The sequence below is a fragment of the Pseudoliparis swirei genome, chromosome 4 (genome assembly GCF_029220125.1).
Source record: "Pseudoliparis swirei isolate HS2019 ecotype Mariana Trench chromosome 4, NWPU_hadal_v1, whole genome shotgun sequence".
In the NCBI taxonomy this organism is placed as follows: domain Eukaryota; kingdom Metazoa; phylum Chordata; class Actinopteri; order Perciformes; family Liparidae; genus Pseudoliparis; species Pseudoliparis swirei.
In genome coordinates this window covers 18291867-18317824 of record NC_079391.1, presented here as the reverse complement: position 1 = coordinate 18317824, position 25958 = coordinate 18291867, and the positions used below count along the sequence as shown (strand labels likewise).

The 25958-nt window shown below is 41.7% G+C and overlaps 2 protein-coding genes across 8 annotated transcripts; both read left to right on the top strand.

Annotated features, from left to right (window-relative positions):
- The first annotated feature begins 10551 nt into the window (after positions 1–10551).
- LOC130192781 (interleukin-1 receptor type 1-like) lies at positions 10552–15488 on the top strand. Of its 6 annotated transcripts, none has more exons than XM_056412930.1 (10): positions 10552–10635; positions 11880–12123; positions 12771–12945; positions 13155–13284; positions 13381–13443; positions 13554–13677; positions 13773–13918; positions 14108–14251; positions 14454–14606; positions 14689–15488. In XM_056412930.1, exons 1-10 carry the CDS (start codon positions 10581–10583, stop codon positions 15060–15062), a joined length of 1608 nt encoding a protein of 535 aa, XP_056268905.1. In that variant the 5' UTR covers positions 10552–10580; the 3' UTR covers positions 15063–15488. The 6 variants fall into 6 exon arrangements, with proteins under 6 accessions (XP_056268905.1, XP_056268904.1, XP_056268906.1 ...); XM_056412929.1 differs by having other exon boundaries at positions 12768–12945; XM_056412931.1 differs by lacking the exon at positions 14108–14251 and having other exon boundaries at positions 12768–12945.
- Positions 15489–16805: 1317 nt separating this feature from the next.
- On the top strand, positions 16806–25866 carry LOC130193166 (interleukin-18 receptor accessory protein-like). Of its 2 annotated transcripts, none has more exons than XM_056413572.1 (11): positions 16806–17216; positions 18135–18294; positions 18386–18554; positions 20296–20364; positions 20792–20921; positions 21043–21197; positions 21819–21956; positions 22652–22762; positions 22853–22996; positions 23143–23258; positions 25230–25866. In XM_056413572.1, the coding sequence occupies exons 1-11, from the start codon at positions 17071–17073 to the stop codon at positions 25452–25454; spliced, it is 1563 nt and encodes a 520-aa protein (XP_056269547.1). In that variant the 5' UTR covers positions 16806–17070; the 3' UTR covers positions 25455–25866. The 2 variants fall into 2 exon arrangements, with proteins under 2 accessions (XP_056269547.1, XP_056269546.1); XM_056413571.1 differs by having other exon boundaries at positions 18129–18294.
- The last annotated feature ends 92 nt before the right edge of the window (positions 25867–25958 follow it).

Genomic DNA, 25958 nt, shown 5'->3' with positions numbered 1-25958 from the left:
TACTGAGCAGAACCACAGTCTGTCAACAGGAGAGAAACTAACGATCCAACAACATCAAGGGGTATGAGTACAGGTTAAGTAGGCAGCGTCCTAATTGACGATCAGTCCCAGCTGCTCCGGCAATCACCGCCCAGGGGAGGGAGGAGACAGCCACGCCTTCTTGGTGAACCCTAGACAGACGGGGTAAACACATAGGAGACAGAAACACAGGGAAACTCTGTATTGTCTTGATGACAACATGACAGACGCACTGATAAGCCAAGTCAAGTTATCAAACCACAGTTTGAGTGATGAGGGATGTTTTTGTCAGCTTGTTTGATGTTTTTCTGTCACCCAGTGGAAGTTTTACAGTCCAACAATTGTGCTCAGCCCAGCACTCACCTTTGTAACAAATAGGTGTAATTTACTGTGATTTCTTAATAATAACCAGCCCCGTGTTTTGAGAGTTAAACAATATGAATTGCCAAGTAGTGAAAGTAAATAGTTTTACTTTCAATTTACATTGGTATTTGGTGCATATACATAAAACATTAAGAGGAAATCAAAATACAGGAACAAATTGAAATTACAATAGAATATGAAAAATATGAATACATGATACAGGGATAATATTGCGTCAAAAATAATTTACAGGAAGATAGAATGTCCACACAGCTAGAAACAAGGAAAATAAGCTGAAAAATCCAATACGTACAATCGTATATATATATATATATATATATATATATATATATATAAAACAACAATCAACAACAACATGAAATGTCTTTATACAAGTCAAGTGAAACAAAAGAAACCATCAAAAAATTCTAATTTCAGTAAGTGTAAGAACTTTACAACTGACCTAAAACTCTATAATGCAAGTAACATTTAACAGGGGTAGAAGCATGAAAGATGCTGCTATGTTTTATCAGTAATAACATGTTACTATTTGTAATAATACTCTGAACAAAAAATACACCACAGTATTACATTCAGCATCTTAGCATAAATACTTACAACTGTTGGACATGTACTGTATTTCTATATTTGTTGGAGAAAGTAAATCACATATTTAATGGTATGACACCTTACCCCAGAATCCAGTGGACCAAACAATGTGTGGCCTCGTTGAGGACAGTAAATAACTCTAAAAGGACTTCCATGTTCTTCTATCTTGTCCATTAACAGGCCAATCAGAATCAGAATCAGAATCAGAATCAGAATCAGAAACAGGTTTATTGCCAAAGAATGAATGTTTTCACAAACAAACGAGGAATTTTTTTTGGTGGAAGGTGCAACATTTGGACATGACAAACAACAATCAACGCAAGGAGGGAGGAGGTGGGAGGAAGAGGAGGAGGAGGAAGAGGAAGGAGCGGGAAGAAGGAGGAGAGAGGAAGGTGGAAGAAGAGGTGGTAGTCCTGGGGTGACAGTCAGTCAGTCCGGGGTCCATTGATGAGCCCGACCGCCGTCGGAAAAAGCTATTGGTGTGGCGGGAGGTCGTGGTCATGATGGACGCAGCCTCCTCCCGAGGAGGGACTCGAACAGGGAGTGTCCAGGGTGGGAGGGTCGGCGACAATCTTTCTGGCCCGCTTCAGTGACCTGGAAGTGAACAGGACCTGGAGGAAGGCAGATTGCAACCGATAACCCTCTCGGCCGGCGGATGATGCTCTGCAGCCTGCGCTTGTCTTTGGCTGTGGCTGCAGGGTGCCAGACGGTGATGGAGGAGCAGATGATGGACTCAACGATGGCCGTGTAGAACTGTACCATCATCTTCCCTGGCAGGTTGAATTTCCTCAGCTGCCTCAGGAAGAACATCCTCTGCTGGGCCTTCTTGGAGATTGAGCCGATGTTCAGCTCCCACTTGAGGTCCTGGGAGATGATGGAGCCCAGGAAGCGGTAGGACTCCACAGCGTCGGGGAGTCACACAGGATGAGAGGGCGGGTGGGCTGCATTCCTCCTGAAATCCACAACCATCTCCACTGTCTTCAGGCGTTGAGCTCCAGGTTGTTCTGGCTGCACCAGGTCACCAGGTGGTCAGTCTCCCACCTGTAGGCGGTCTCGTCCCGCCAGAGATGAGTCAATGAGGGTGGTGTCATCCATGAACTTTAGGAGCTTGACGGACTGGTGACTGGAGGTGCAGCTGTTGGTGTACAGGAGAACAGCAGAGGAGAGAACACAGCCTTGGGGAACCCGTGCTGGTGGTCCGGGAGCCTGAGACGTGTTTCCCCAGCCTCACGTGCTGCTTCCTGTCGGTCAGGAAGTCTGTGATCCACCTGCAGGTGGAGTCGGGCACGTGCAGCTGGGAGAGCTTGTCCTGCAGCAGGGACGGGATGATGGAATTGAAGGCAGAGCTGAAGTCCACAAACAGGATCCTGGCGTAGGTTCCTCGGGAGTCCAGATGCTGGAGGATGTAGTGAAGGGCCATGTTGACTGCATCGTCTGCAGACCTGTTGGCTCTGTAGGCGAACTGCAGGGGGTCCAGGAGTGGGTCGGTGATGGTCTTGAGGTGTGACAGGACCAAGCGTTCAAGGGACTTCATGACCACAGAGGTCAGGGCGACGGGCCTGTAGTCATTGAGTCCTGTGATCTTGGGTTTTGGGGACGGGGATGATGGTGGAGGCCTTGAAGCAGGCTGGAACGTGGCATGTCTCCAGGGAGGTGTTGAAGATGTCGGTGAACACCGGAGACAGCTGGTCAGCACAGTGCTTCAGGGTGGAGGGAGGCGAGTCCGGGCCCGCTGCTTTGCGGGGTTCTGCTTTTAAACAGCCTGTTGACGCTCTCTCCAGGATGACGAGGCGTCGCTGAGTTGATGGAGGGTGCTCCAGAGGTGTGAGCCCCTGATGGGCTGGGGAGGGTGGGCTGATGGTCTGTGGCTTGTTGGTGGGGCTGTGCGGGATTGTCTCAGGACTGCTCCATTGTCTTTCAAAGCGGCAGTAGAACTCATTTAGCTCATCTGCCAGAAGCACATTGTTCATGGAGTGGGGTGATTTGGGCTTGTAGTTGGTGATCTGCCTGAGCCCTCTCCAGACAGAAGCAGAGTCGTTTGCTGAGAGCTGCTGTTGCAGTTTCTCAGAGTACAGTCGTTTAGCATCTCTCACCGCCTTGCTAAACCTGTATTTGGACTCTGTGTACAGGTCCTTGTCCCCACTCCTGAATGCCTGGTCCTTCTGCAGTCTTAGCTTCCTGAGCTCCGCTGTGAACCAGGGTTTGTCGTTGTTATAACTCACCCTGGAGCTGGATGGAATACAGCTGTCCTCACAGAAGCTGATGTAGGAAGTTACAGCCTCTGTGTACTCATCCAGGCTGTTGGTAGCAGTCCTGAAGACATCCCAGTCAGTACAGTCAAAGCACGCCCGTAGATCCTCCAGAGCCTCACTGGTCCACTTCTTGAACTTCCTCACCACAGGTTTGCAGAGCTTTAGTCTCTGCCTGTATGAGGAATCAGATGAACCATGACGTGGTCAGAGTTTCCCAGTGCAGCTCGAGGACGGCGTGATAGGCCCTGCTGATTGTTGTGTAGCAGTGGTCCAGAATGCTCTTCTCTCTGGTAGGGCATTTAATTAACTGTCTATATTTAGGAGTTCGTGGCTGAGGTTTCCTTTGTTAAAATCCCGAGTACAATAACTAAAGAGTCCGGAAGGTCCGCTCCACACACCGTATCTGTTCGGCGAGGGTCCGCTGTGCCTCGTGCACGTTCCCGCGGCGGCATGTAAACTCCGGCCAGGATGAATGAAGCGAACTCACGTGGGAGTAGAAGGGTTTGCAGTGGATGATAAAGATTCCAGGTCCGGCGAACAGTGCTGTAGAATCACCGTTACGTCGTTGCACCAGCCGTTGTTGAGGTAAAGCAGATTCCTCCACCCTTTTTCGGAGAGCTCCGTGGCGGTCCGCTCGGAACAGCTGGAAGCCAGCGAGCTGGAGCGCAGAGTCTGGTATCGAGCCACTAAGCCATGATTCCGTGAAACACAGAACGGAGGATGAGGAGAAGTCTCTGTCTCTCCCCACCAGCAGCTGGAGTTCGTCCAGTTTGTTGCACAGTGAGCGGACGTTGGAGAGAAATATGCCCGGCAGCGCTGTACGAGATCCCCGTTTCCGTAGCCGTACAAGCGCTCCCGCGTTTCCCTCTCCGCCGGCGTTTCACCGATGGCGAAGGTGAGCACACCTTTTACAAAAATGTCCAGTAACTCCACAGAAGTTAAAAACGTTGGAAGTAAATCCGCTGGAGTTGTTCCCCTGATGTTCAAGAGTTCTTCTCTGGTAAAAGAGCTCTGGGAATCCCAGCAGAAAACAGTATTTAAAACGAAAACAATAAAAAACATCGCGCACCAACACACCGAGGCGACCTTTCGCGGCGCCATCAGGACAATAATACCGGCACCGAAAATCAGGCCCAGTATGTTGGTGCCTTGAACATAATGTCTCTCAATTTGCACTTGTGCTGCATTCTGTAACCAGACGTAAACTCATTATGAATAATAATCTGAGAGCAACTTTATGTATGAAAGAGTATCTCTGCAAATGCTATATCCACAAAATGATCTTCTTAAGGTCCTAACCACTAGTTCTGCTTTATATTTGTTGTGGACATCCCACACACTAACGCCCTCGTGTTTGGGTTCATGACATCACCCGTAGGCTCACTCAGCTCGGTCACTTTCACCGATGAAGTTACTGTTACGTCTGAAAGACTTCCGCTTCCAGCGCTACGAGAGCGGAACATCGAAATGCTGTTACTGTGTTCATAACATTATAAATTTATAATATATAATATATGTTATTGTGTTCATAACATTATTGTCCTTCTTGTTCTGATTCAACAGCGGCGGGACAGCGATGACGCGCGGAGCAATTCAAGAGCTGATTGGCCCGAGTTGCGAGATTACTGCCTCAAAGTTGAATTATTTCAACTAGGGGCGAAAAATTGCGCCGCTGTAAACGCGTCGCCCACATTGCGTCGCCCCAAACGCGCCGCCCGGAGAAATATCGCATCTATCACAGCCACACGCATCTGTACGTTGACTTTTCATGGGATTCGGAAAAAATAGTTTCGCTTTTGGTGTGAACGCACCTTTACACGGGAAAAATATTTACCGGCTGCAGAGTCAAATTTTGCTCGTCCGCTTCAATCCCAAACCTCACAGTTTTGTACTATAATAGAAAGAAAGTGTTCAAATAATAAATATAAAAAAGATAAGAAATGATTCATATGCCTCAAATGAAAAGCGCACCTTTCGGGAGCAGTCCAGGATCAGGTTTTGTGGGAGAATGCTCCTGTAAAAAACATGTCAAAGTCACATTCATTGGTGGGCTTTAATATTTTTGGGAAATTACTCAAGAGATGCGACTTTATCAACGAATTGATTTGCTGGATGTTTGCGTAATATTCTAGAGAACCTGAAATCCCTAATTATTTCTGCTTAAAAACATTAATGAATGTGAATACTGTTGTTTGACGTTCCCATTTCTGAAACTAGAACGGGCACTCAGTAGAGCGCATACCTTCGCATATCACAAGATTGGGCATTAAATTATGAACATGTTGGCATTAGTTGCATGCCAATTGGATAAAAATTGACCGCGCTATGGTAAAAATAAGATTTTGACCTTTTCATGACCTTGACCTTTGACCCGATCGATCCCAAAATCTAATCAAATGGTCCCCGGATAATAACCAATCATCCTACCAAATTTCATGTGATTCGGTTTAATACTTTTTGACTTATGCGAATAACACGCACGCACGCATACAAATACACGGCGATCAAAACATAACCTTCCGCATTTTCAATGCGAAGGTAATGATGTCACTGACCCTAAAACCTGCTGAAGTGGATGTGCAGCGAAACCAGAAATAATGTCAATATATACACTACCGTTCAAAAGTTTGGGGTCATCCAGACAATTTCGTGTCTTCCATGAAAACTCACTTTTATTTATCAAATGAATTGAAAATTGAATAGAAAATATAGTCAAGACATTGACAAGGTTAGAAATAATGATTAATATTTTAAGTATTAATTTTGTTCTTCAAACTTCAAGCTCAAAGGAAGGCCAGTTGTATAGCTTATATCACCAGCATAACTGTTTTCAGCTGTGCTAACATAATTGCACAAGGGTTTTCTAATCAGATATTAGTCTTCTTAGGCGATTAGCAAACACAATGTACCATTAGAACACTGGAGTGATAGTTGATGGAAATGGGCCTCTATACACCTATGGAGATATTTCATTAGAAACCAGACGTTTCCACCTAGAATAGTCATTTACCACATTAACAATGTATAGTGTGTATTTTTGATTCATGTTATCTTTATTGAAAAAACAGTGCTTTTCTTTGAAAAATAAAGACATTTCTAAGTGACCCCAAACTTTTGAACGGAAGTGTACACTTTCTTCTCACCAGGCTAGATCCACCAAGGCGTCGACAATAAAGAAGACCTCCATATCTTCTGTATGTTCTTTTTTCTTGGCATCCACTCCTGGCTCGACGGACAGAGCCAGGATCAGCCCTGCAACACAGAATACACAGTGTCTGCTGTAGTTCTCTCATATACAGTCAGAGCACAACACCACACAGCAGATTGATTTGAATGGGCTGAATAGGGATTACGACTGTAAAACGTAAAAGAACAGTGCCTCACAAGAAGTTACAAAGTGCTTTACATGGTATAAAACAGTGAAAAGCAAGAAGAAGGAAAAAGATCAACATGATTATATAAAACAAACTGCCAGTCACATTTTCATCAAGGCTGTTTGAACACCATACTGTGCATGAAACACTCAATGTTCACAACTGTGAACAACATTAAGTGATTTAAAAGGGTCTCCCACTAGGGGGAGACACTTTTATTGCAGAACAGCTAATTCAATCATAATACAAACTCACTATGAAATATTGATTAGAGAATTCCACTGAGTTTTTCATTGGCGCTATTGCTGCCTGCATGCTGGCTCACTGAGATATTAATAACATCTCCACTTTTGACACATCAAAATGTCTGCGGTGAGAAAGGTTTTCATAAAATATAGAGCAGAACACATTCCGGAAGAAATTAGTATATGTGTCACCTGGTTGAAATAGCTGTATTCCCATGTTGACAGAGGCTAGTGAATGAGTTTTAAATAGCACATTTAGAAGCTAAAGTAAATTAAAAACAGAAATGTTCAAATGCCATATGCATTGTGTGTTTATCAATAAATCAATATATTTCTGAATAAAATCATTGTACGATATATCTCAGACAGAAGAGTTGTTGAGACAGAATATGCTGACGCACGTAAAGCGATCTTTTCTGAAGTTTCAACATTTAGACGAGCAACACCGAGAAAAGACAACACAAGTCACGGTCTGCCGACTGCAGGCTGGCGAGTGAGTTAGGTCATACAGTCTACAAGTGTATCATTAAAGGTAATGTGATGGAAAGGGAGGGGAACACAGTTACATCATAAGAAAAAAAGTTTACGTAGAATTGAGATAAAACTACAACAAGTAAAAAGCGTCAACAGATAAATTAATACAATAAGTACAAAATACGAAGAAAATGTAATCAAATCAATAGAAACATTACAAAGAAAAAAAGCAGTAAAATGACGACATCACCGAAAAGCTAGTGAGTTTTAAGAGGTGATTTTAAAGAGATCACTGATTCTGCAAGCCTTTTATTTCCTCGGGGAAGCCGAGGGGCCCCGATAGCAAAAGCACGGTCACCTTTAGTTTTTAGCCTTGACTGTGGAACAGAAGAAAAAAAAATTTAACGTAATTAAAAGTACAAAAGTAAGAAAAAAGTAATGAAAAAGTATGAATGTAATAAAAAGTACAAAGGTAATGAAAAAGTACAAAAGTAATAAAAAGTAATAAAGTAATAAAAAGTACAAAAGTAATGAAAAAGTACAACAGTAATGAAAAAGTACAAAAGTAATAAAAAGTACAACAGTAATGAAAAAGTACAAAAGTAATAAAAAAAGTAATAAAGTAATGAAAAAGTACAAAAGCAATACAAAGTACAGAAGTAATGAAAAAGTAATAATGTAATAAAAAGTACAAAAAGTACTAAAGTAATACAAAAATTATGAAAAAGTACATATGGAATAAAAGTACAAAAGTAATAAAAAAGTAATAAAGTAATGAAAAAGTACAAAAGTAATGAAAAGTACAAAAGTAATACAAAAGTAATAAAGTAATTAAAAAGTACAAAAGTTATGAAAAAGTACAAAAGTAATAAAAAAGTTATGAAAAAGTACATATGTAATAAAAGTACAAAAGTAATAAACAAGTAATAAAGTAATGAAAAAGTACAAAAGTAATGAAAAAGTCCAAAAGTAATGAAAAGTACAAAAGTAATAAAAAAAGTAATAAAGTTATAAAAAGTACAAAAGTAATGAAAAAGTACAAAAGTAATAAAAAGTACTAAAGTAATAAAAAGTACAAAAGTAATAAAAAGTAATAAAGTAATGAAAAGTTATAAAGTAATAAAAAGTACAAAAGTTATAAAAAAGTTATAAAAAATTAAATTAAAAGTAAAAAAGTACTAAAAAGTTTTTTGTTTTAAAGGAATTAAAACGTTTAAAAATGTAAAAAGTACTAAAAAGTCATAAAAAGTTAAGTTATAAAAAAGTTAAAATATAATTACAAAGTTTTAAAAAGTTTTACAAATTAATTTGAAAAGTTATAACAATTTAAAAAGTAATACAAAGAAGGGAACTAAGTTATACAGTGGCGAGGTTCATTCTTAACTAATATGAAAAACAAATACAGCTACTAACCAAGTAATTTAGTTGGTATGAGTCTGCATTAATCTTCAGTCAGTAATCTAGGATAGACGAGATCTAATCACTGAGTGGATTTTCGACAAAAGCATTTGTTAAACCCTGTCAAGAAAACATGATCAAATCACCAAAATAGTAGAATCAAGAGAGGAAAGATTCAGCCGAACGCGCCGATATGTTTGTTTGTGGGTTAAATGTGACCTAAGAAACTCTGAAGCTGGTTCTCAACTGTGCTGCCTGAACACATGCATGAACCGATGGTAAAAGTTCACCATGCCTAAAAACTCCTGCAGTGCCTTCACTGTGAGCGGGCGCTGAAAGTTAACCACCGCGTCCACCTTCACTGGAAGGAGAACGGCCCCGTTTTTACTGATGCGATGTCCAGGAAAGTCAATGGTTGTCAACCCAAACTGGTACTTAGCCGGGTCGCCGATCAACCCGTGTTGGTTGAGCCGGGCAAAAAAAATCCGCAGGTGAGACATATGCTCTGCCCTTGATGAACTGGCCACCAGGATGCGGCATTCGCGAGGACAGCTGCGTGTTCTCTTGCTATTATCAACATCTGCCGTAACTACGACAACAACAGACGCATTCGACCGAAGGTCGCCAGTTAACAGGGTCTCAGGTTGAACCGTAACACCGGCCCCGGCGTTTCCCTTCCTGCTGTAACTGCATGGCGAGCGGCACCGTGTAGCCCTCGGTCCAAACCGTGCGTGGTAAAAACACAAGCCTGCGGTTCCCCGTCGTTGACTTGCTTCCGCTGCCGCGACAACCGCTGTCTCCGCTGGTAGACATGCAGCTGGTAGCCATGCAACTTGCGCCGGCTTCTGCACGGCCAAACAGTGTTGTTGTCCGGCAAGAAAAAACTTATCGGCCTCCTCGGCCAACTTCTGACATTTCCGTAATCCTGGAATTGGCCAAAGATGACCGCAACTGCAAAGGCAGCTGCTGTAGAAACAGTTCCATGAATAAAAACTCGGACTGGTTTCTACCCAGGAGAGCCAGCATCTTGTCCATAAGCTCCGACAGCTTGCTGTCGCCGAGGCCATTCAGCGAGAGCAGCCGGCGAGCCCGCTCGGAGTCCGATAGTCCAGAAACCTTCAGCAAGTGTTCTTTCAAAGTGGCGTACTTGTCGCTGAACGGGGGATTCTCTAGGATGCTCACCACTCTGCCCGCAGTCAAACTGCCGAGCGCCGCCACGACATAATAATATGCTCATCGTGTCTAAGGAAACTCTAAACTACACTTTCAATGCATGCAACCTACACCTCATTTCTATCGTATCATTGCAGCTGTCTTTGTCTGTCCTTCTTCATCTCTGTGTCTATTATATTTACCCTGCTCTCTAAATATGTCATCCATTCTGTAATAAAAGCATCCCTGTTAGGCCTTGTTGGGCTCAGCTGCAGCCCGTGGCTTGGCCCACTCGTAACCCAAGTACTCATCGTTCCCCCACCAGGAGGAAGATTGAATCATTGTGAACTTGTTTCGTTTGTCTAACTTCTACTGGTCCCAACTCCATATCACAAGGAGTATACAAGTCCCCCACATTGTTTCCTCTCTAACTGAAACTGCACCTACACCTCTGCGCACATGTGTGTGTGGCTCCAACTGTCACTGCAGATGACGCCGACATACCACCACCACAATGACATTGTGTCTTGCTCGGAGGAATCCAACAGTTGCTGCGCTGGCAACAACGTGACACTCTTCCTTGTGTTTCACTTTTCATCATCACCCCAGTGTGGTATCACATGATCTTCCACTCAGCAGGACCACAGCTCTGACAACGCTCTTGAATGTCTGGTTGTGCGGCACCGCGTGTTGTCATGATGGTGGAAGCCCTTCTGCCTCCTCTGTTGTTACTCCTGGCATCCTTCACAGGTAAGAACATGCCCTCAGTGGGTTGAAGGTTGAACACATAGACAGACAGACAGACAGACAAAAACAACATAACCTTTATGAGAAAAGTGAATCACAATTATTGATGAATGTGTCAAGCTGGTAAATGTAGGGGGATTTTGTGATTATGTTTTGTGTTTTTAACCTGGATCTGCAAAATAGTTAGTTATTAAAGTATTACATAAATGTAGTGGAGTTAAATGTGCACAATTCACCTCTGAAATGTAATGGACTAAGTACACAGCAGCAGAAGATGGAAATAAAAGTACAAATAGTTGAGTAAATGTACTTGACACTGCATGGGCAAAACCACTGAAAGATAATGTTGTCAGTCTACATAACTTTCCGAGCTGGCTCCAAATATTAATAATTAATAAAACAGACTTTTTTAATACACTATGACATGCAGATTGGATCATCATAGATATCAACCATGCACATGATTAAATACATTGGCAAACGTCTCTTTGTTGCCCTGACCAGTGCTGACTTTGACAAAACTTGACACATTTTCCATCACACTGAAGTCACAAGACCAAAATGCATCAAGAAATTAGGATGTGGTGAAGAGCCCCCACTGTGCTTTCATAACGGTTGCATCCGCCAAACTCACAGCAGTTCCACAAATGATCCAGTTAAGAGGGCACACCAAATGTAACCATTCCCTTTCTTTAAATAGCAAATCTGAACGCCTGATTGGAGATATTCTTTGATAGGTTGACAGCAGTAAATTGTTCATCAACAGACATCTGGATTACGAGATGAAAACATTTTCAATACCTCGCAACAATTTAAAAAAATTAAAAAGCATTACAAAATTGAGATTTGTTGGATGTTATATAAAAGTAATGCGACTAATCCCTGTAATCTGTGGGAGTTGTGGTGGAAGTGAAATGAATGAATAACACAGGGGGTAATTAACAAAGTATCACATTAACCTCTCTGACTCCAAAGGTCAAGGGGCTACAGGCCAGAAAGTGAACCGAAATATTGTAACCAATAAATAACACAGACCACTATTTAGTGAACTCTTTACAAGCACACAACCAAACATTGATGCTCACATGTCACTTGGATCTGGTCCAACGCATGTTGCTCATATGGACCATCACTTAAACAGCAGGCTGGATGCCAGCCTTTCTATGGTACTGGATTAAACCAGACTCATGTTCATGTGATCGCTCTACTCTCTTAAATGAGCTCAAGTTTGTGATACTCATTTGCAGGCGTGTGTCCCTGGAGAACCAGACAGACATATGTCCGGGCCGGTGAAATGGTGGTGCTGTACTGCAGCCATGACCGTCATGGTGATGCCAAAGTGATCTGGACCAGTTCCAGCAGCCAGGAGAGGGACCTGGCCGACATGTCCTCAGCTGAGCAGACGCAGTTGGGGTTGCTGGTTCGTGGGAGGAGTCTTGTGATTCTCAACGCTTCTGTCAACAACCAGGGGAATTACTCATGCTCTCCGGGGTAAAGTCCAGTCAGTCCCACAATGATACTGACTTTCGCTCCGAAAAACCAGAAATAGAATTGCTATGTAGTTCTTTGGAGATTAATGTAGATGTACAGTGAATACATACAGTACTTTTTTTCACCCTCAATCGAGTTGCAATGATTTGTGGGATTACAGTCCTGAATGGCTTTTTCCACAAGCTTGTAGGTGAAGTGAGACTTAGACCTGATCCCATGTCAGGGGATGCCTGCATTTTAACACAGAAGTTTGCATTTTAACACAGAATACATGGTGATGGGACAACAAAGCTGTTCCGTTTCCTGAATGTGGAGAATATGAAACTGTTCACAATGAATTATTGTCAATTACTTGTATTCTGGAAAAAATAATTTTGAGTTTCAGATTACCAATACTTCTTCTTCTTTTTTTTATCATACTTGTTCTTTGGTGACGTGACAGGAATGTCAGCAGGCAGTACTGGTTCAGGCTGACAGTTTACCCAACGCAGAGAGAAAAGAGGCTAAATGTCACACTGGCTGATATTTAAAATGTGCATTTTTGGAAACTGAACCTTTTTAGCCGTCTCCACAATTCACATTCAGAGCCTCTGAAAAATGTTTGAATGGGAAATCTTCATGTTAACCTTTCTCTTTGATGCCAGCAGCCGGCTCTGGTTCAGCCTCATCGTATGCACACCGCAGTCCAGAGAGTGTGAGGAGAGGACCCAGTACCCTCACATATGTTACAGACAGGAGGCCTGCACATTGAACTGTCCCGAGGTAAACATACCTGCTGTGAGCATCACGAATATTACCAGCAACGGCATCATATGGAACAAGGTATGTAAACGCAGCAGTGTTTGTCATATAATATTTCAGCCCTGGAGATTTGTGTATCCTTCTAGTGGGGACTTCTGACTGCCAGTTTTAAACCATTTGATTAGCAAATTTCCCAAAAGCATAGCAAACCTTTTGGCCGTGGTGTTTTTAAGGCTTGTTTTCATCCTTTTTAAATTAATCTTTATTTTTCCATCTTGTGGGGGGGCAAGCCAAAAGACGGCTACTTCTCAAGTGTGGAAGAGAATGACCACGGTGTATACACCTGTACCAGGTCTTACCTGTATCGTAGACAAGAATATCACATGACCTTTACAGTGGTGCTTCAAGTCAAACCGAAGGGTGAGGAAAGAGCTGTTTTTTCATATTCACAGGTTATGTTCATAGGTTGGGGTGAGAAGATGTAAAGTGTTTTCTCCTTTCTTTCTTTTTGCACAGAAAAAAAAAAAGTCCCAGTGATCACTTCACCACGCAATCGTGATGTTTTTGAGGTAGATTTGGGTGAGTGTCCATCTTGTATCTTGGACACACAGGCTGAGATATACAGCATTTACGATCTTTCTAAATTACTACCTTTAAATCTTGTCAAAATCGACAACTGCTTTTTTTAGGCGCAACACTGGTGGTTGATTGCAAAGCCGTTATGTATGCAGACTTAGACGACGTGTTGTGGTTCCACGGGAAATCAGAGGTGGAAACAAACAACAGCTTTCCTGTTTTCTACAATTACACACGGTAAACACTTCACCCAACTGAGTCTGGAAGTGCACATGTTTGACACATACAACACACAAAATAGCTTAACTTCCTGACTTTTATTTCCTTTCCAGGGAGGTTAAAGGTGCAGAGATAAAGATGACAGCATCTCTAGTCTTCAAAAAGGTGTCAGAGGAGGATTTATCAAAAAGTTACACCTGTAGACTGGATGCTGTATCTGGATCCTCAAGCTTCGTCACCATCACGTTGGCCCAAAAAGGTATGTAATGTCTCAAGTGTTCAAAACCTTTTCCTAAATCTTAAACCTATTAAATCTGCTTGTGTTGTTGTTCTTTTTGAGTGGGTCTGCCAGTAACGATGATCCTATTTAATCAGATTAAAACCACTACTATATGAGTTTTTAAATTAACATTTTGTCACATTTATTCTCGCTGTTATTTTCCTACAGCTCATCCTTCTTACGTCTCCCTGGCTCTCGCCGTTGTCGGTGTTATGGTGGTGATGGTCTTGGCAGTAGTTATCTATGTGAGGTTCAAAATGAATATCACTCTTTTCCTAAGAGACACTCTTGGCTGCCACAGCAGCATCTCAGGTGGGATTCATGTTGTTGGTTAATTTTAGCAAACAACTCATGTTTAAGAAGCTCATATCGATGGCTGAAGAGCAAAACCTCCAATCTAAAGAATTCACTTTTTGATTTCTTGCAGAATTGTGCAGATAGGAGGTTTTGCACTTTGGCCTTCAATATGTGGATTTATAAGAGAAGTGACAAAGCTGTTTGTTTTGTTGTTTAGATGGAAAGAGCTATGATGCCTTTGTGATGTGTTACAAGAGCGACACAGACGCAGGACTGAATGAAGATGACAGAAAATGCCTGGAGAGTGCTTTGGAAGAGAGGTTTGGTTACACTCTCTGTCTTTATGATCGTGACGTCTCACCAGGGAAAGGTACGTATTTATTTACTTTGAAAAAAGTCTCCCAAGAAGTCTACATGGAGTAACGAATAATCTGAACTCTGGCTGGTTGCAGCCGCAGCGGAGGCCGTGCTGGACTGTATCGAGCAGAGTCGGGCGGTGGTTTTGGTTCCCACCTCCCCAGATCCTGGACCGGGATCGGGCCTGCTGAGTGCCATCCATGCAGCCCTCGTGGAGCGGCAGACTCGCTTGATTTTCATCCAAACGGAGACAACAGAAGCGACAAGGTCTGGGTCCTTACCGGAGGCCTTACAGCTTCTTGGCGAGGCTGGAGACTGTGTCACGTGGAAGGGCATGAGCTCCATGCCGCATTCTTCCTCCTTCTGGAAGCAGCTACGGTATCACCTGCCGGCCCCGAGGGAGGCATCAAACATCAAACGTGAAACTTTTACCTGCAGCAATCTCGGATGTTACCTCATGCCAGAATGAATAGCTGTTATTATATCTCTTTTCAGTGTATGACTTACAGATACAGAATAACACAAATGGATACTAGGAAAATATATTTACTGCTGTAGACGGTCATGTTTAACATTTACCTTTATTGTTGTAATATGTCAATGGAGCATCTTGCATTGTTAAATTGACGTGTTTCCACGTGTTTCCTTTTTACTATGAAAGCTGATGCAAAGACATGTAACAGAATTATGAATTTAATGTAAAAATGTGAAGTTGCTTCTGGTCACAACAATATTTACTGTCACTGTCACTGACATCCAGAAATGTTCCACTAATGTATTCTCATGAAAGTGAGGGTGTTGCTTTTCACAGGGGCTCATTGATTAAAATCCCCCATATATATTCAAATGTAGTCACTGGATTTCTCTTCTATATTATTAAACATTTATTCACATACCACTGTGTTTATGTAAAGTCTTCTGTGCGAAACATTTATATGCATTTGTTTTAATATCTGTGCTGTCTGCCATCATGCTCTCAAAATACCAGGGTCGTTTTGACAGGTGGTCAAATGAATGCTCAAGTTGTTTCATGATGGATGTTCAACTAGACAATTATTTGCAAACATCAACAAAAGAAATATCTGATCAATACTTCTCCAAACTTAGCGTAAAGACTGCAACAACGTACCAACACCTCCAAAGGTCCAACATTGTTGGTTTCATTATGGCTTGTTTTGGTTTATGGGTGCATTTTCCAGAACTTAAATGTTACTTTTCAGACATGAGAATATTATATAATTTCTCATCTCAAAGCGAATATGTTTGTCTTCCAAAAGACTTTCTGCCATCTTGTGACCAAAAACCTAATTCAGGTAGCTTTAAGAACAGGTTTATTTTTCAAACACAGTGTATTACAATGTATTGCTATATTGAAAATATTGAATAAAGTTAATTTTGAGTCAGCAAGCTTATGTTAACAGTGTACACCAGATTAATAAGTGATACAATTCAGTAATGGTTGTGTTAGTCCGTATTAATTTAGAGCTGTAATATAAATATAATGTACAATGTCATGCCAAACCTCTGTGTAACAAATTGGATCCAGCCTCCAGTGGCCCTGAACAGGATACGCAGATAGATCATTGTTTATGGATGGATATGACAAAGGTAGTATTATAGTAGTGGTTATACATAGTATAGACAAAAGCATACAGCAGATTCAGCAGAGAAAAAGATTGTGGAGAGGACGTGTCGGCGAGATTATGTGGTGAGATTAGAAACCAGGTCAAAGTCCAGGTGTGCAACATCATTTATGAATCTAAATGTACTCTCAGAATATGTTTGTGTCTTCCTTTTCACCTGAATTTTAATAATAATAATGTTGAAAAGCAATGCTTGCATGTATCTCATTGTCTCTTCTTATTAAAGGAACTATGTTATCTACCTGTTGCATCTCCTAGACAGTAAAATACTCATATTTAACAGCTCTTCCGTAGTTTACATAGGAAGTAGAATGCAATTTACAGGAACACAATATTAGAGCAGTTTCTTTTGAAATCATGTTCAAAGGCGACCAAACAGGAAACAGTACCACCTACTACATGTCCTGTGAAAATGTTGCAGCTCATGTTGAGAGAGACGAGGAGCAAAAAAAAAGTGACAACGAGAAAATACCAAGAAAACCAGATGTGGTTGTGTAAAGAAAAGAGGCTGAAATGTAAAAGAGCTTGATTTCATCAGGACTGAATTCTACAAGCAATGTTAACAGATTAGCGACACAGGATGCAAACTGGATACATTCTGTTGTTTTGTATCATCCCCATTTTCTCGGAGGGATGCTGCGTGGGAACCCGTCCAGAGAAAAGACCGGGTACGGTGCTTTGAATGTGGGCTTGAAAGTAAAGTATTGGAATTGTTCAGGGGGTCATGGACCTGTTTATGTCTGACTGTACAATGGAAGAGAAACAGAAACGCGACTCTCTCCAGGTCTTCAGCCAGATGTTGCACACCAGCACTACAGAGCTGTGGAGGGGGAGATGTTCGTGATGCCGTGCCACGGGTCTGTGAGCCGGCACACGGTCGTCGTGTGTTCCCGGACCGAAGGAGGAGCTGAAGGCACATCCTTTGTCTGTGGGAGCGAGTTCCCAGCAGAAGCAAGACATTCTGGAAAGTACTTGTGCAGGTAAATTATCATGTCCCCAAATGTGTCAGATTAGACTCAGTCTAAACTAATTGTTTTTCACTGATGCGGCAACTCATGTCCTCTTAATCTTAGCTGTGGAGTTCAAAATCAAATCCATAGTAAGCAAAACAATCCTAATCCTTGTTGTACATGTCATGCTGTGCTCTTCAACAAATGTGTTACTATTTTGTTTTTAGAAATGATGAACCCCTGGTTTTCAAGGTTTTATTGTTGCCAAGACACTTGGATCTCTTTCCGCTTTCCCACCTTTCCCCTGACCTACACATGGCTAAAAAACTCGCCTAGAAATGTAGCAATGTACCAACACAGCAATATTTCTTCTTACTAATGCACTTACAATGGTTAACAATATTACATTACATTTCTGCCAATAGCTTTAGCTTTAAATCTTAAGTGCATGTCTCGAGTCTGACTTCATTCAAAGTTCACCTCTGGTTAGTAAGTCTGCAATTATTGAACATCGCCATTTTCATCGCTCCACATCAGAATGTTGGCCTTGGCAGTAAAGCGTTCGGCCTGTTTTTGAATGGACATGGTCCACATGGACTCCAGCGGCTGGTGATATTCGCAATACACCAATCCAGATTAAGTTGTACTTACATTAATTCCTTAACCCAAAATATTTAACAAACTAATTATGATTAATATGTATTCTGTAAATTATTATTTGCAAAGCATTGATAAATACGAATATTTCAAGTCAAAAATTTGAAAACCTTTCCGGGACACCAAATAGCACATTGAGATGTTCTGTGTGTGTGTGTGTGTGTGTGTGTGTGTGTGTGTGTGTGTGTGTGTGTGTGTGTGTGTGTGTGTGTGTGTGTGTGTGTGTGTGTGTGTAAAATGTATGTGATTGAACTTCTATTAAGTGTTCTGGACTTTGCTGTCCAGTGGCAGTGAGTTGTTCTTCCACCTACAGGTGGTGAAGAGGTCAGAGATCAGACTGGGATGCTTCCAGCCCGAGGAGAACAGTCTCGAGCTGCGTGTTGATGCAGGGGGGGAGGTCCCCTGCCCAGGTCTCAAGTGTAGTAACAACACACATGTCACCTGGTACAAGGTGAACAACACACATGAACAGGATTAAAACGTCTCAATGTGCCATCATATAAATCGCTGCTAAAGCTCACAACACGTGTGCTTTGTTCCAGGGTAACAAAGCTGTGTCCGAGCAGAAGAGATCCTCCTGTCAGACGAGTGGGTCCTTAAAGCTCTGCCAAGTCAGTGAATACGACACTGGCCTCTATTTCTGTGATCAACAAATAAATGAGCGAGGAGTGATCTGGACCTTCAGGAGGGCTGTTCACGTCACAGTCGTACGTGAGTGCTCTGTGTGTGTCTGTAGAGGTTAAGAACGCGATAATATACGACGATACATGGTATCATAATATCCAGATAATATCGCAGTTATCCCGTGGCCAGAGACGGTAGATTTGATAGAGACAAAAAGAGGAGTGGTGTCACACTAGCTCGTATTTCTTTGAGCAGTAGACTCTAGGGATGGAAATGTTGGTCTGTTATATTAGTGGTCCAGACCGAAATATCTTAACAACTATCGGTTTGTTTAATGCTAATTTGGAAACGTTAGCATGCTGCTAACATACTTAAATGAGATGAAGCCTTTCTCAATCTGTGTTGTTGTCTGTACTTGTGGAGTTAGCATTCATCTTAAAGCACAGCCTCGCAGAGACAGAAGAAGGGGCTGTTTTGCTACTGGGTTCAAATTATAGTATTTTTAAGGCGTCCTGTTGTTAACATGTCAACCAATCTGAAATTCGTGTTTTACTTGGTTATGGTAAAATTCTAATATTTAGGACTCAAGCGGCTTATATTAATAAAATGAAAAAGAAGAAAAATAACTCCTACATTACAATAATAATTCAATAAAGTTTGAGAAAATAGACCTTTTGATTAGTTTGAATAACCTTTTTACACACAGTCTGTATGAGCTCCACAAAGCTACTCAAATTACAAATAAATAAATAATAAATAAGCCATTGCTGAGGGACTAGTGATTACTAGTTCATGATGTTTTTCACATTCAATAAAAAGGCTTCAGCACCTTTCACACATACATTACTTCATATCTAGTTGCTTACCCCAAAAACCACAGGCTCTCTCCACTGCAGGTGGTTAACTGCCTGTGGTTACTGCTATCATTGCCCCACTGTGCAAGATGGCATGCTCAAGATACTTATGGCGATAATAGCTTCTAGTTGGAAATTCCATTAAGGACCACTGTTATTTAAAACGTGGAATGTCCTATTTTCAGAACAACAGCCATACAAGAAAATCACAAGAACAATTCATCTTTAGTGCAGCTTTTCATTGCTATCACCCTCAACATAACCACCAAACCACTTTAAAAATAAGAAATTGCCACTTCTCGCAACAATTTTCAAATCAGGTTAACCGTTAAAGAAAACGCCACAAAAATGAAGCTGTTCCATGATAATTGGTCCAGACCTCCATGTAGGCTACCCCTCAGATATACGGCTTCTAACTTGGGTGATGGTTCACTTTATCTCGTGACATCATCAGGTCAAAATTGTGTTTAGTGCTAATTAGGACATATTAGCATAGTAACTAAGATGTTAAACATAGTAAACATTACACTCATTTAGTATCAGATTGCTAGCTTCGTCAATGGCAGCATGTTAGCATGACATTAGCATTCAGCTCAAGGCTCTGGTGGCCTGAAGTAAAGCCTAACAAAGCTGATAGCATGGCTACTAGTCTGAAATGCAATGCATCTCAATACACATCCTTACGTTTTAACATATGTTTTTCATTTAATTACGACACTGTGAATGCATTCATAAAGGAAATGTATAACAATGTAACTTATTTTCTTTGTTTGATTTGTTTTTATTTAAGAATTTTAAATCCTTAAGTCCTTTCCTTGAGTATCTTATCGATTTCTTTAATCATATAACGTCTTCATAAAAGAGGGTGTCGCTGGGTGTCAAAGCAGACCTCAGATCTGATGTGTACAGTAGGATTCTCAGACACACAGATGATAATGCATAACTCTCTGACTTTATTTCCCATGTCCAAACAGCTGACAAAGCAAGTTCCCCTCCCAGGTTTATAAAACCTTATGGCAACACAACAGAGATAGTGGAGCTTGGTAAGTGTAAACGACATAATACCACAGAATGAATGGGAAAAAAACAATTTCAAGTTGTTGTCACTCAAAGGTCAGCACTGTTGACACTATAATCATCTTATGACTGGTATGGTATATAGCAAACATCCAAACATTCCTGCGTTCTGGTTTGTTGAAACTTACTTTTTGACCAATTCCAAGATTTTAAAATAAATTAGAATATGTATGAACTCAGCTGATATCTTTCATGCCAATCTAATGTTGTACTTGTTCACTTGTGATGCTCTACATGTTGCTGTAACTTACATTCAGGCTCCATATCTTCGTCTAAATGACTCATTCGTGCATCTTACAATTTGGTATGATGGCAAGACATAAATTATAGTATCACTTTTATTTGGACATTAAGTTTTTAACTATTATGACCATGTCTTTGTACCTGTTCAAGGTGGACCTCACAATCTGACGTGTGAGGTATATTTTCCTTTTGAGGGCAACTTTTCGAGGGAGGTGCTGTGGTACATGAATCATGGTAGCAACATGAAGAATATGACTCTATTACCAATGGAGAAGCAACAGTGAGTCACTGCAGGTCCTTTGTCAATGTGCGCCAGTAATTGCTTGTTATATATGACAAGCAATTGTAAAATAAGTATTCTTTGTGATGTGAAGGGAGCTGATATTCTTCCTCTGATTCAGACAGGAGAGATTGACATTTACCGAGTACAAGGTCATACGAAGTGCCATCATCGCACGGGTGACTCCCCAACACTTGAACCACAGATATATCTGTATCGCCAGGAATATTATTGGAAACAGAACTGGCACCGTTGAGCTCAAGAATCAGATTAAAGGTACTGTTGTTTCAATTGTCACAGTGATATATTGTATTTATACAACAATGTTGTCATAACATTGGGATGTTGCAGCTCAAATAAACCTCATATTACTCAAACTGAAGTCGTTCCATCCAATAAGGCAAATCATTTAACCAGCAAGCTGGATGGTGACACCATCCCGATCGGAAGATTGAAATATTAGTTTTCATTTACAAGCAATGATTACATGCATGTAGCAATCACTCTCATGAATCCACAATGATTTATCACATCACTGACTTTCAGCTCAAGTCTTTGGTTGTATGCTGCTCGAATCAGCATTTTTTCCATTTGGGATTTTTAGGAAAAAGCTCAGATAAGCCGATTGTATACTATCTACCCACCTCCAAACGATAGACAGGTAAAGTAATAAACTGGCTATAGTGGTGGAGGTGGAGGGGGAATCAAAAACAGAGCTAAAAGGAGAGTGAATACTGCACCCAATCATGACTCTAAATGAATGCTAATGCTGCTTGGTGTGTGCTGGATGTGTAACTCAGTAACTACCAATACATTCACCACTCTGTGGTGACAGCTAAAACACTCAAGTCCAGTATTGATGCATTAAAAGGTACAACATTGTTGACTGGGTTTCAGTGAAATGGCCGTCGCTGGTTGGGTATCCCATTGCCTCTTTGCTGTTGGTAGCTGGACTAGGAATCGTTTTACATGTGAAATGGCTGGAAGTACAACTTATCTACAGATCCCACTTCCGACATGGAAAGCATCATGGAGGTTAGAATGCAGACACACACACACACACACACACACACACACGCATCTGTGTTTTTATGAATTTTGGGGAAATTGCATCGACTGACATTAACTTCCTGGAGACTTACCCTAACCATAACTACTAACAACGTAATCCTAACTTTTACCTTTACATTACTCAAAACCTAATCTTAAACCAAGCCTTCACCCTAAAATATAATGATTTACATTATGCCTAAAAAAAGACAAGTCCCCACAATGTTATTGTGAATGGCCCCACAAGATGGGTAAAACACGCACACACACACACACACACACACACACACACACACACACAGACACACACTCGCTCTCTCACACACACACGCACCGCCCCCCATTCTGGCCGCAACAGCTCCTCCTCTTCACAGGATGTGGGTTAACTTCTAGAAAAAGGCAGGAGAGTCAAACATGTATCACAAAGAAAATCATGCAAACATACAAATGCAGGAAGTGTACCATTGTGACCGTTACAGAATGATTATCATCATACTCTAAATTGATTATCTTAATCCACTATATGTGCATGAAAAAAGTAGGTAAGGAACACTATGATATTGCACGTATTGTGGTGGTGACCAAGATGACAATCTGACCTCTACAGGGAAGAACCCAGGTTTAAATGTCTGTTTTGTGTTTTGGTTTCTAACTTGTCTTTCCCGTCCACCACCGATCAGAAGAGAAACAGTTTGATGTGTTTCTGTCGTACGTGTGGAGCCCGCCGTCCGCTGGGGTTGAGGGAGTTTCGAGCCTTTCCTCCTCGAGAGGACCTCACACTGATGAGGAAGGTAGGCCGCTATGTTCAGTGTGTGATGTCTGGATGTCATTGTCACGTAACTACACTGGAGGGGTGAATTCGCAATGACTTTTATTTGCAGCATGTTTATCCCGCATGGACCTGCTGAACACTGCGGAAGGGGGGTCCACCCAGAGGCCGCTAGAAGTGATGCTGCCCCAAGTGTTAGAGGACCGGTGGGGGTATCGCCTCTGTCTGCTGGAGAGGGATGTGGTTCCTGGAGGAGGTCAGAGGATCAACTGTGTGTGTGTGTGTGATTGTGTGAGTGTGTGTGTGCGTGCGTGTGTGTGTGTGGGGGGGGGGGGGGGGGGGTATGTGTGTGTGTATCTGTTGACCGCAAATGTTCCTGATGGTTTTCATTTTCTATTGCAGCATATACAAATGATGTGGTCCTTGCAATACAGAGAAGCCGAATGCTTATCTGTCTGCTGTCAGCGGACTACCTCTCCAACAGCAACGCTGTGTTTGTGCTGGAGTCGGGAGTCCAGGTAGGAAATGTATTTCACAGAAAGCATCCATCAAAACATCCATTGTGAATGTGGCATTAGCAGAACGCCAGACACTTGAAATAGAAAATATGTTGACACTGACTGAAACTCCACAGTGCCCTGTTATATTGCAATAAACTATTGTCTTCTTGTTTGACAACATACACTACCATTCAAAAGTTTGGGATCACCCAGACAATTTCGTGTTTTCCATGAAAACTCACACTTTTATTGATCAAATGAGTTGCAAAATGTATAGAAAATATAGTCAAGACATTGAAAAGGTTAGAAATAATGATTTGTATTTGAAGTATTCATTTTTTTCTTCAAACTTTGCTTTCGTCAAAGAATGCTCCTTTTGCAGCAATTACAGCATTGCAGACCTTTGGCATTCTAGCTGTTAATTTGTTGAGGTAATCTGTTGAAATGTCACCCCACGCTTCCTGAAGCACCTGCCACACGTTGGATTGGCTTGATGGGCACTTCTTGCGGACCATACGGTCAAGCTGCTCCCACAACAGCTCAATGGGGTTGAGATCTGGTGACTGTGCTGGCCACTCCATTACAGACAGCAGACCAGCTGCCTGCTTCTTCCCTCAATAGTTCTTGCACAATGTGGAGGTGTGCTTTGGGTCATTGTCCTGTTGGAGGAGGAAATTGGCTCCAATCAAGCGCTGCCCACAGGGCATGGCATGGCATTGCAAAATGGAGTGATAGCCTTCCTTATTTAAAATCCCTTTTACCTGGTACAAATCTCCCACTTTACCAGCACCAAAGCAGCCCCAGACCATCACATGACCTCCACCATGCTTGACAGATGGTGTCAGGCACTCTTCCAGCATCTTTTCACCTGTTCTGCGTCTCACAAATGTTCTTCTGTGTGATCCAAACACCTCAAACTTGGATTCATCTGTCCAGAACACCTTTTTCCAATCTTCCGCTGTCCAATGCCTGTGTTCTTTTGCCCATACCAATCTTTTCTTTTTATTGGCCAGTCTCAGATATGGCTTTTTCTTTGCCACTCTGCCTAGAAGGCCAGCATCCCGGAGTCGCCTCTTCACTGTCGACGTTGACACTGGCGTTTTGTGGGTACCATTTAAAGAAGCTGCCAGTAGAGGACCTGTGAGGCGTCTATTTCTCAAACTAGAGACTCTAATGTACTTGTCTTCTTGCTGAGTTGTGCACCGGGCCTCCCACTTCTCTTTCTGCTCTGGTTAGAGCCCGTTTATGCTGTTCTCTGAAGGAGTAGTACACACCGCTGTAGGAAATTTTCAGTTTCTTTGCAATTTCTCGCATGGAATAGCCTTCATTTCTAAGAACAAGAATAGACTGGCGAGTTTCACAGGAAACTTCTTTTTTTCTGGCCATTTTGAGAGTCTTATCGAACCCACAAATGTGATGCTCCAGATAATCAACTAGCTCAAAGGAAGGCCAGTTGTATAGCTTATATCTCCAGCATAACTGTTTTCAGCTGTGCTAACATAATTGCACAAGGGTTTTCTAATCATCCATTAGTCTTCTAAGGCGATTAGCAAACACAATGTACCATTAGAACACTGGAGTGATAGTTGCTGGAAATGGGCCTCTATACACCTCTGGAGATATTTCATTAGAAACCAGACGTTTCCACCTTGAATAGTCATTTACCACATTAACAATGTATAGAGTGTATTTCTGATAGATTTAATGTTATCTTCATTGAAAAAAACAATGCTTTTCTTTGAAAAATAAGGACATTTCTAAGTGATCCCAAACTTTTGAACAGTAGTGTACATCCTGAAGGAAATTATCAAATAACGTGTTTCCTTTTATTGATTTACTGACATAAACTGACACCAGTAGTCGGTGTATGGAAGTACAGATTGGTCTCCTTTGTTGTGTACCTCTGATGACATAATGTGTTATTTTAAACAACCGTTCTTATGGTTAAAAACACTCATCACTGATTTGGTACTTTGTCCATATCTTTAGGCTTTGCTGCAAAACTCTGCCATCAAACTCCTGCTAATATGGACCAGTAGAGCCTCGGCATCCCTCATCCAGCCGGACTCCCCGCTGCCCATGCAGGTCCAAAGGGCCTTGAAGGTACTACCCAGTCTGGACTGGACGTCAGGCAAACCTGCCAGAGCCACAAGCAAATTCTGGAGGTCTTTGAGGAAGGCCATGCCTGATCAGAGTGATGAGTTTCACTCTTGAAGAACCAGAAACATTTGATCCTGACATGATGCACAGCGTTTCAACAATGCAGCCCGTTACTGCATTCTGCACACACTGAAACTGTTTGCCGGCCAGTCCAAAACGTGAATGAGCAAATGTGTCAAGGAAATTTCCACAATGGTAAAAATGACAAATCGTGAAGTATCATTTCCAAATAAAGGGAGAAAAAGTGAGTCACCCTTAGTGCCATGCTCAGAGCACTAAGTGGTATGTAGTCTGATTGTGTATCTGTAACAAAAATACATTTAATTTTCAACTATATCAAATGTCCAAATAATTAATATAATGAAGGATGTCTAATATATTGATAAACAAAATACCCCCCCCCCCCCCCCCCCAAAAAAAAACCCCAGATGGATGCTATTAACAATTAACCTTAAATATGTCAAATAAAGCTGTTTCTATGCAAGTATAGAGAAAATGGATGTTGTGGGATGTAGGTATTGTATTGTCACAGCAGACTCGTAAGCAATAAACATTTGA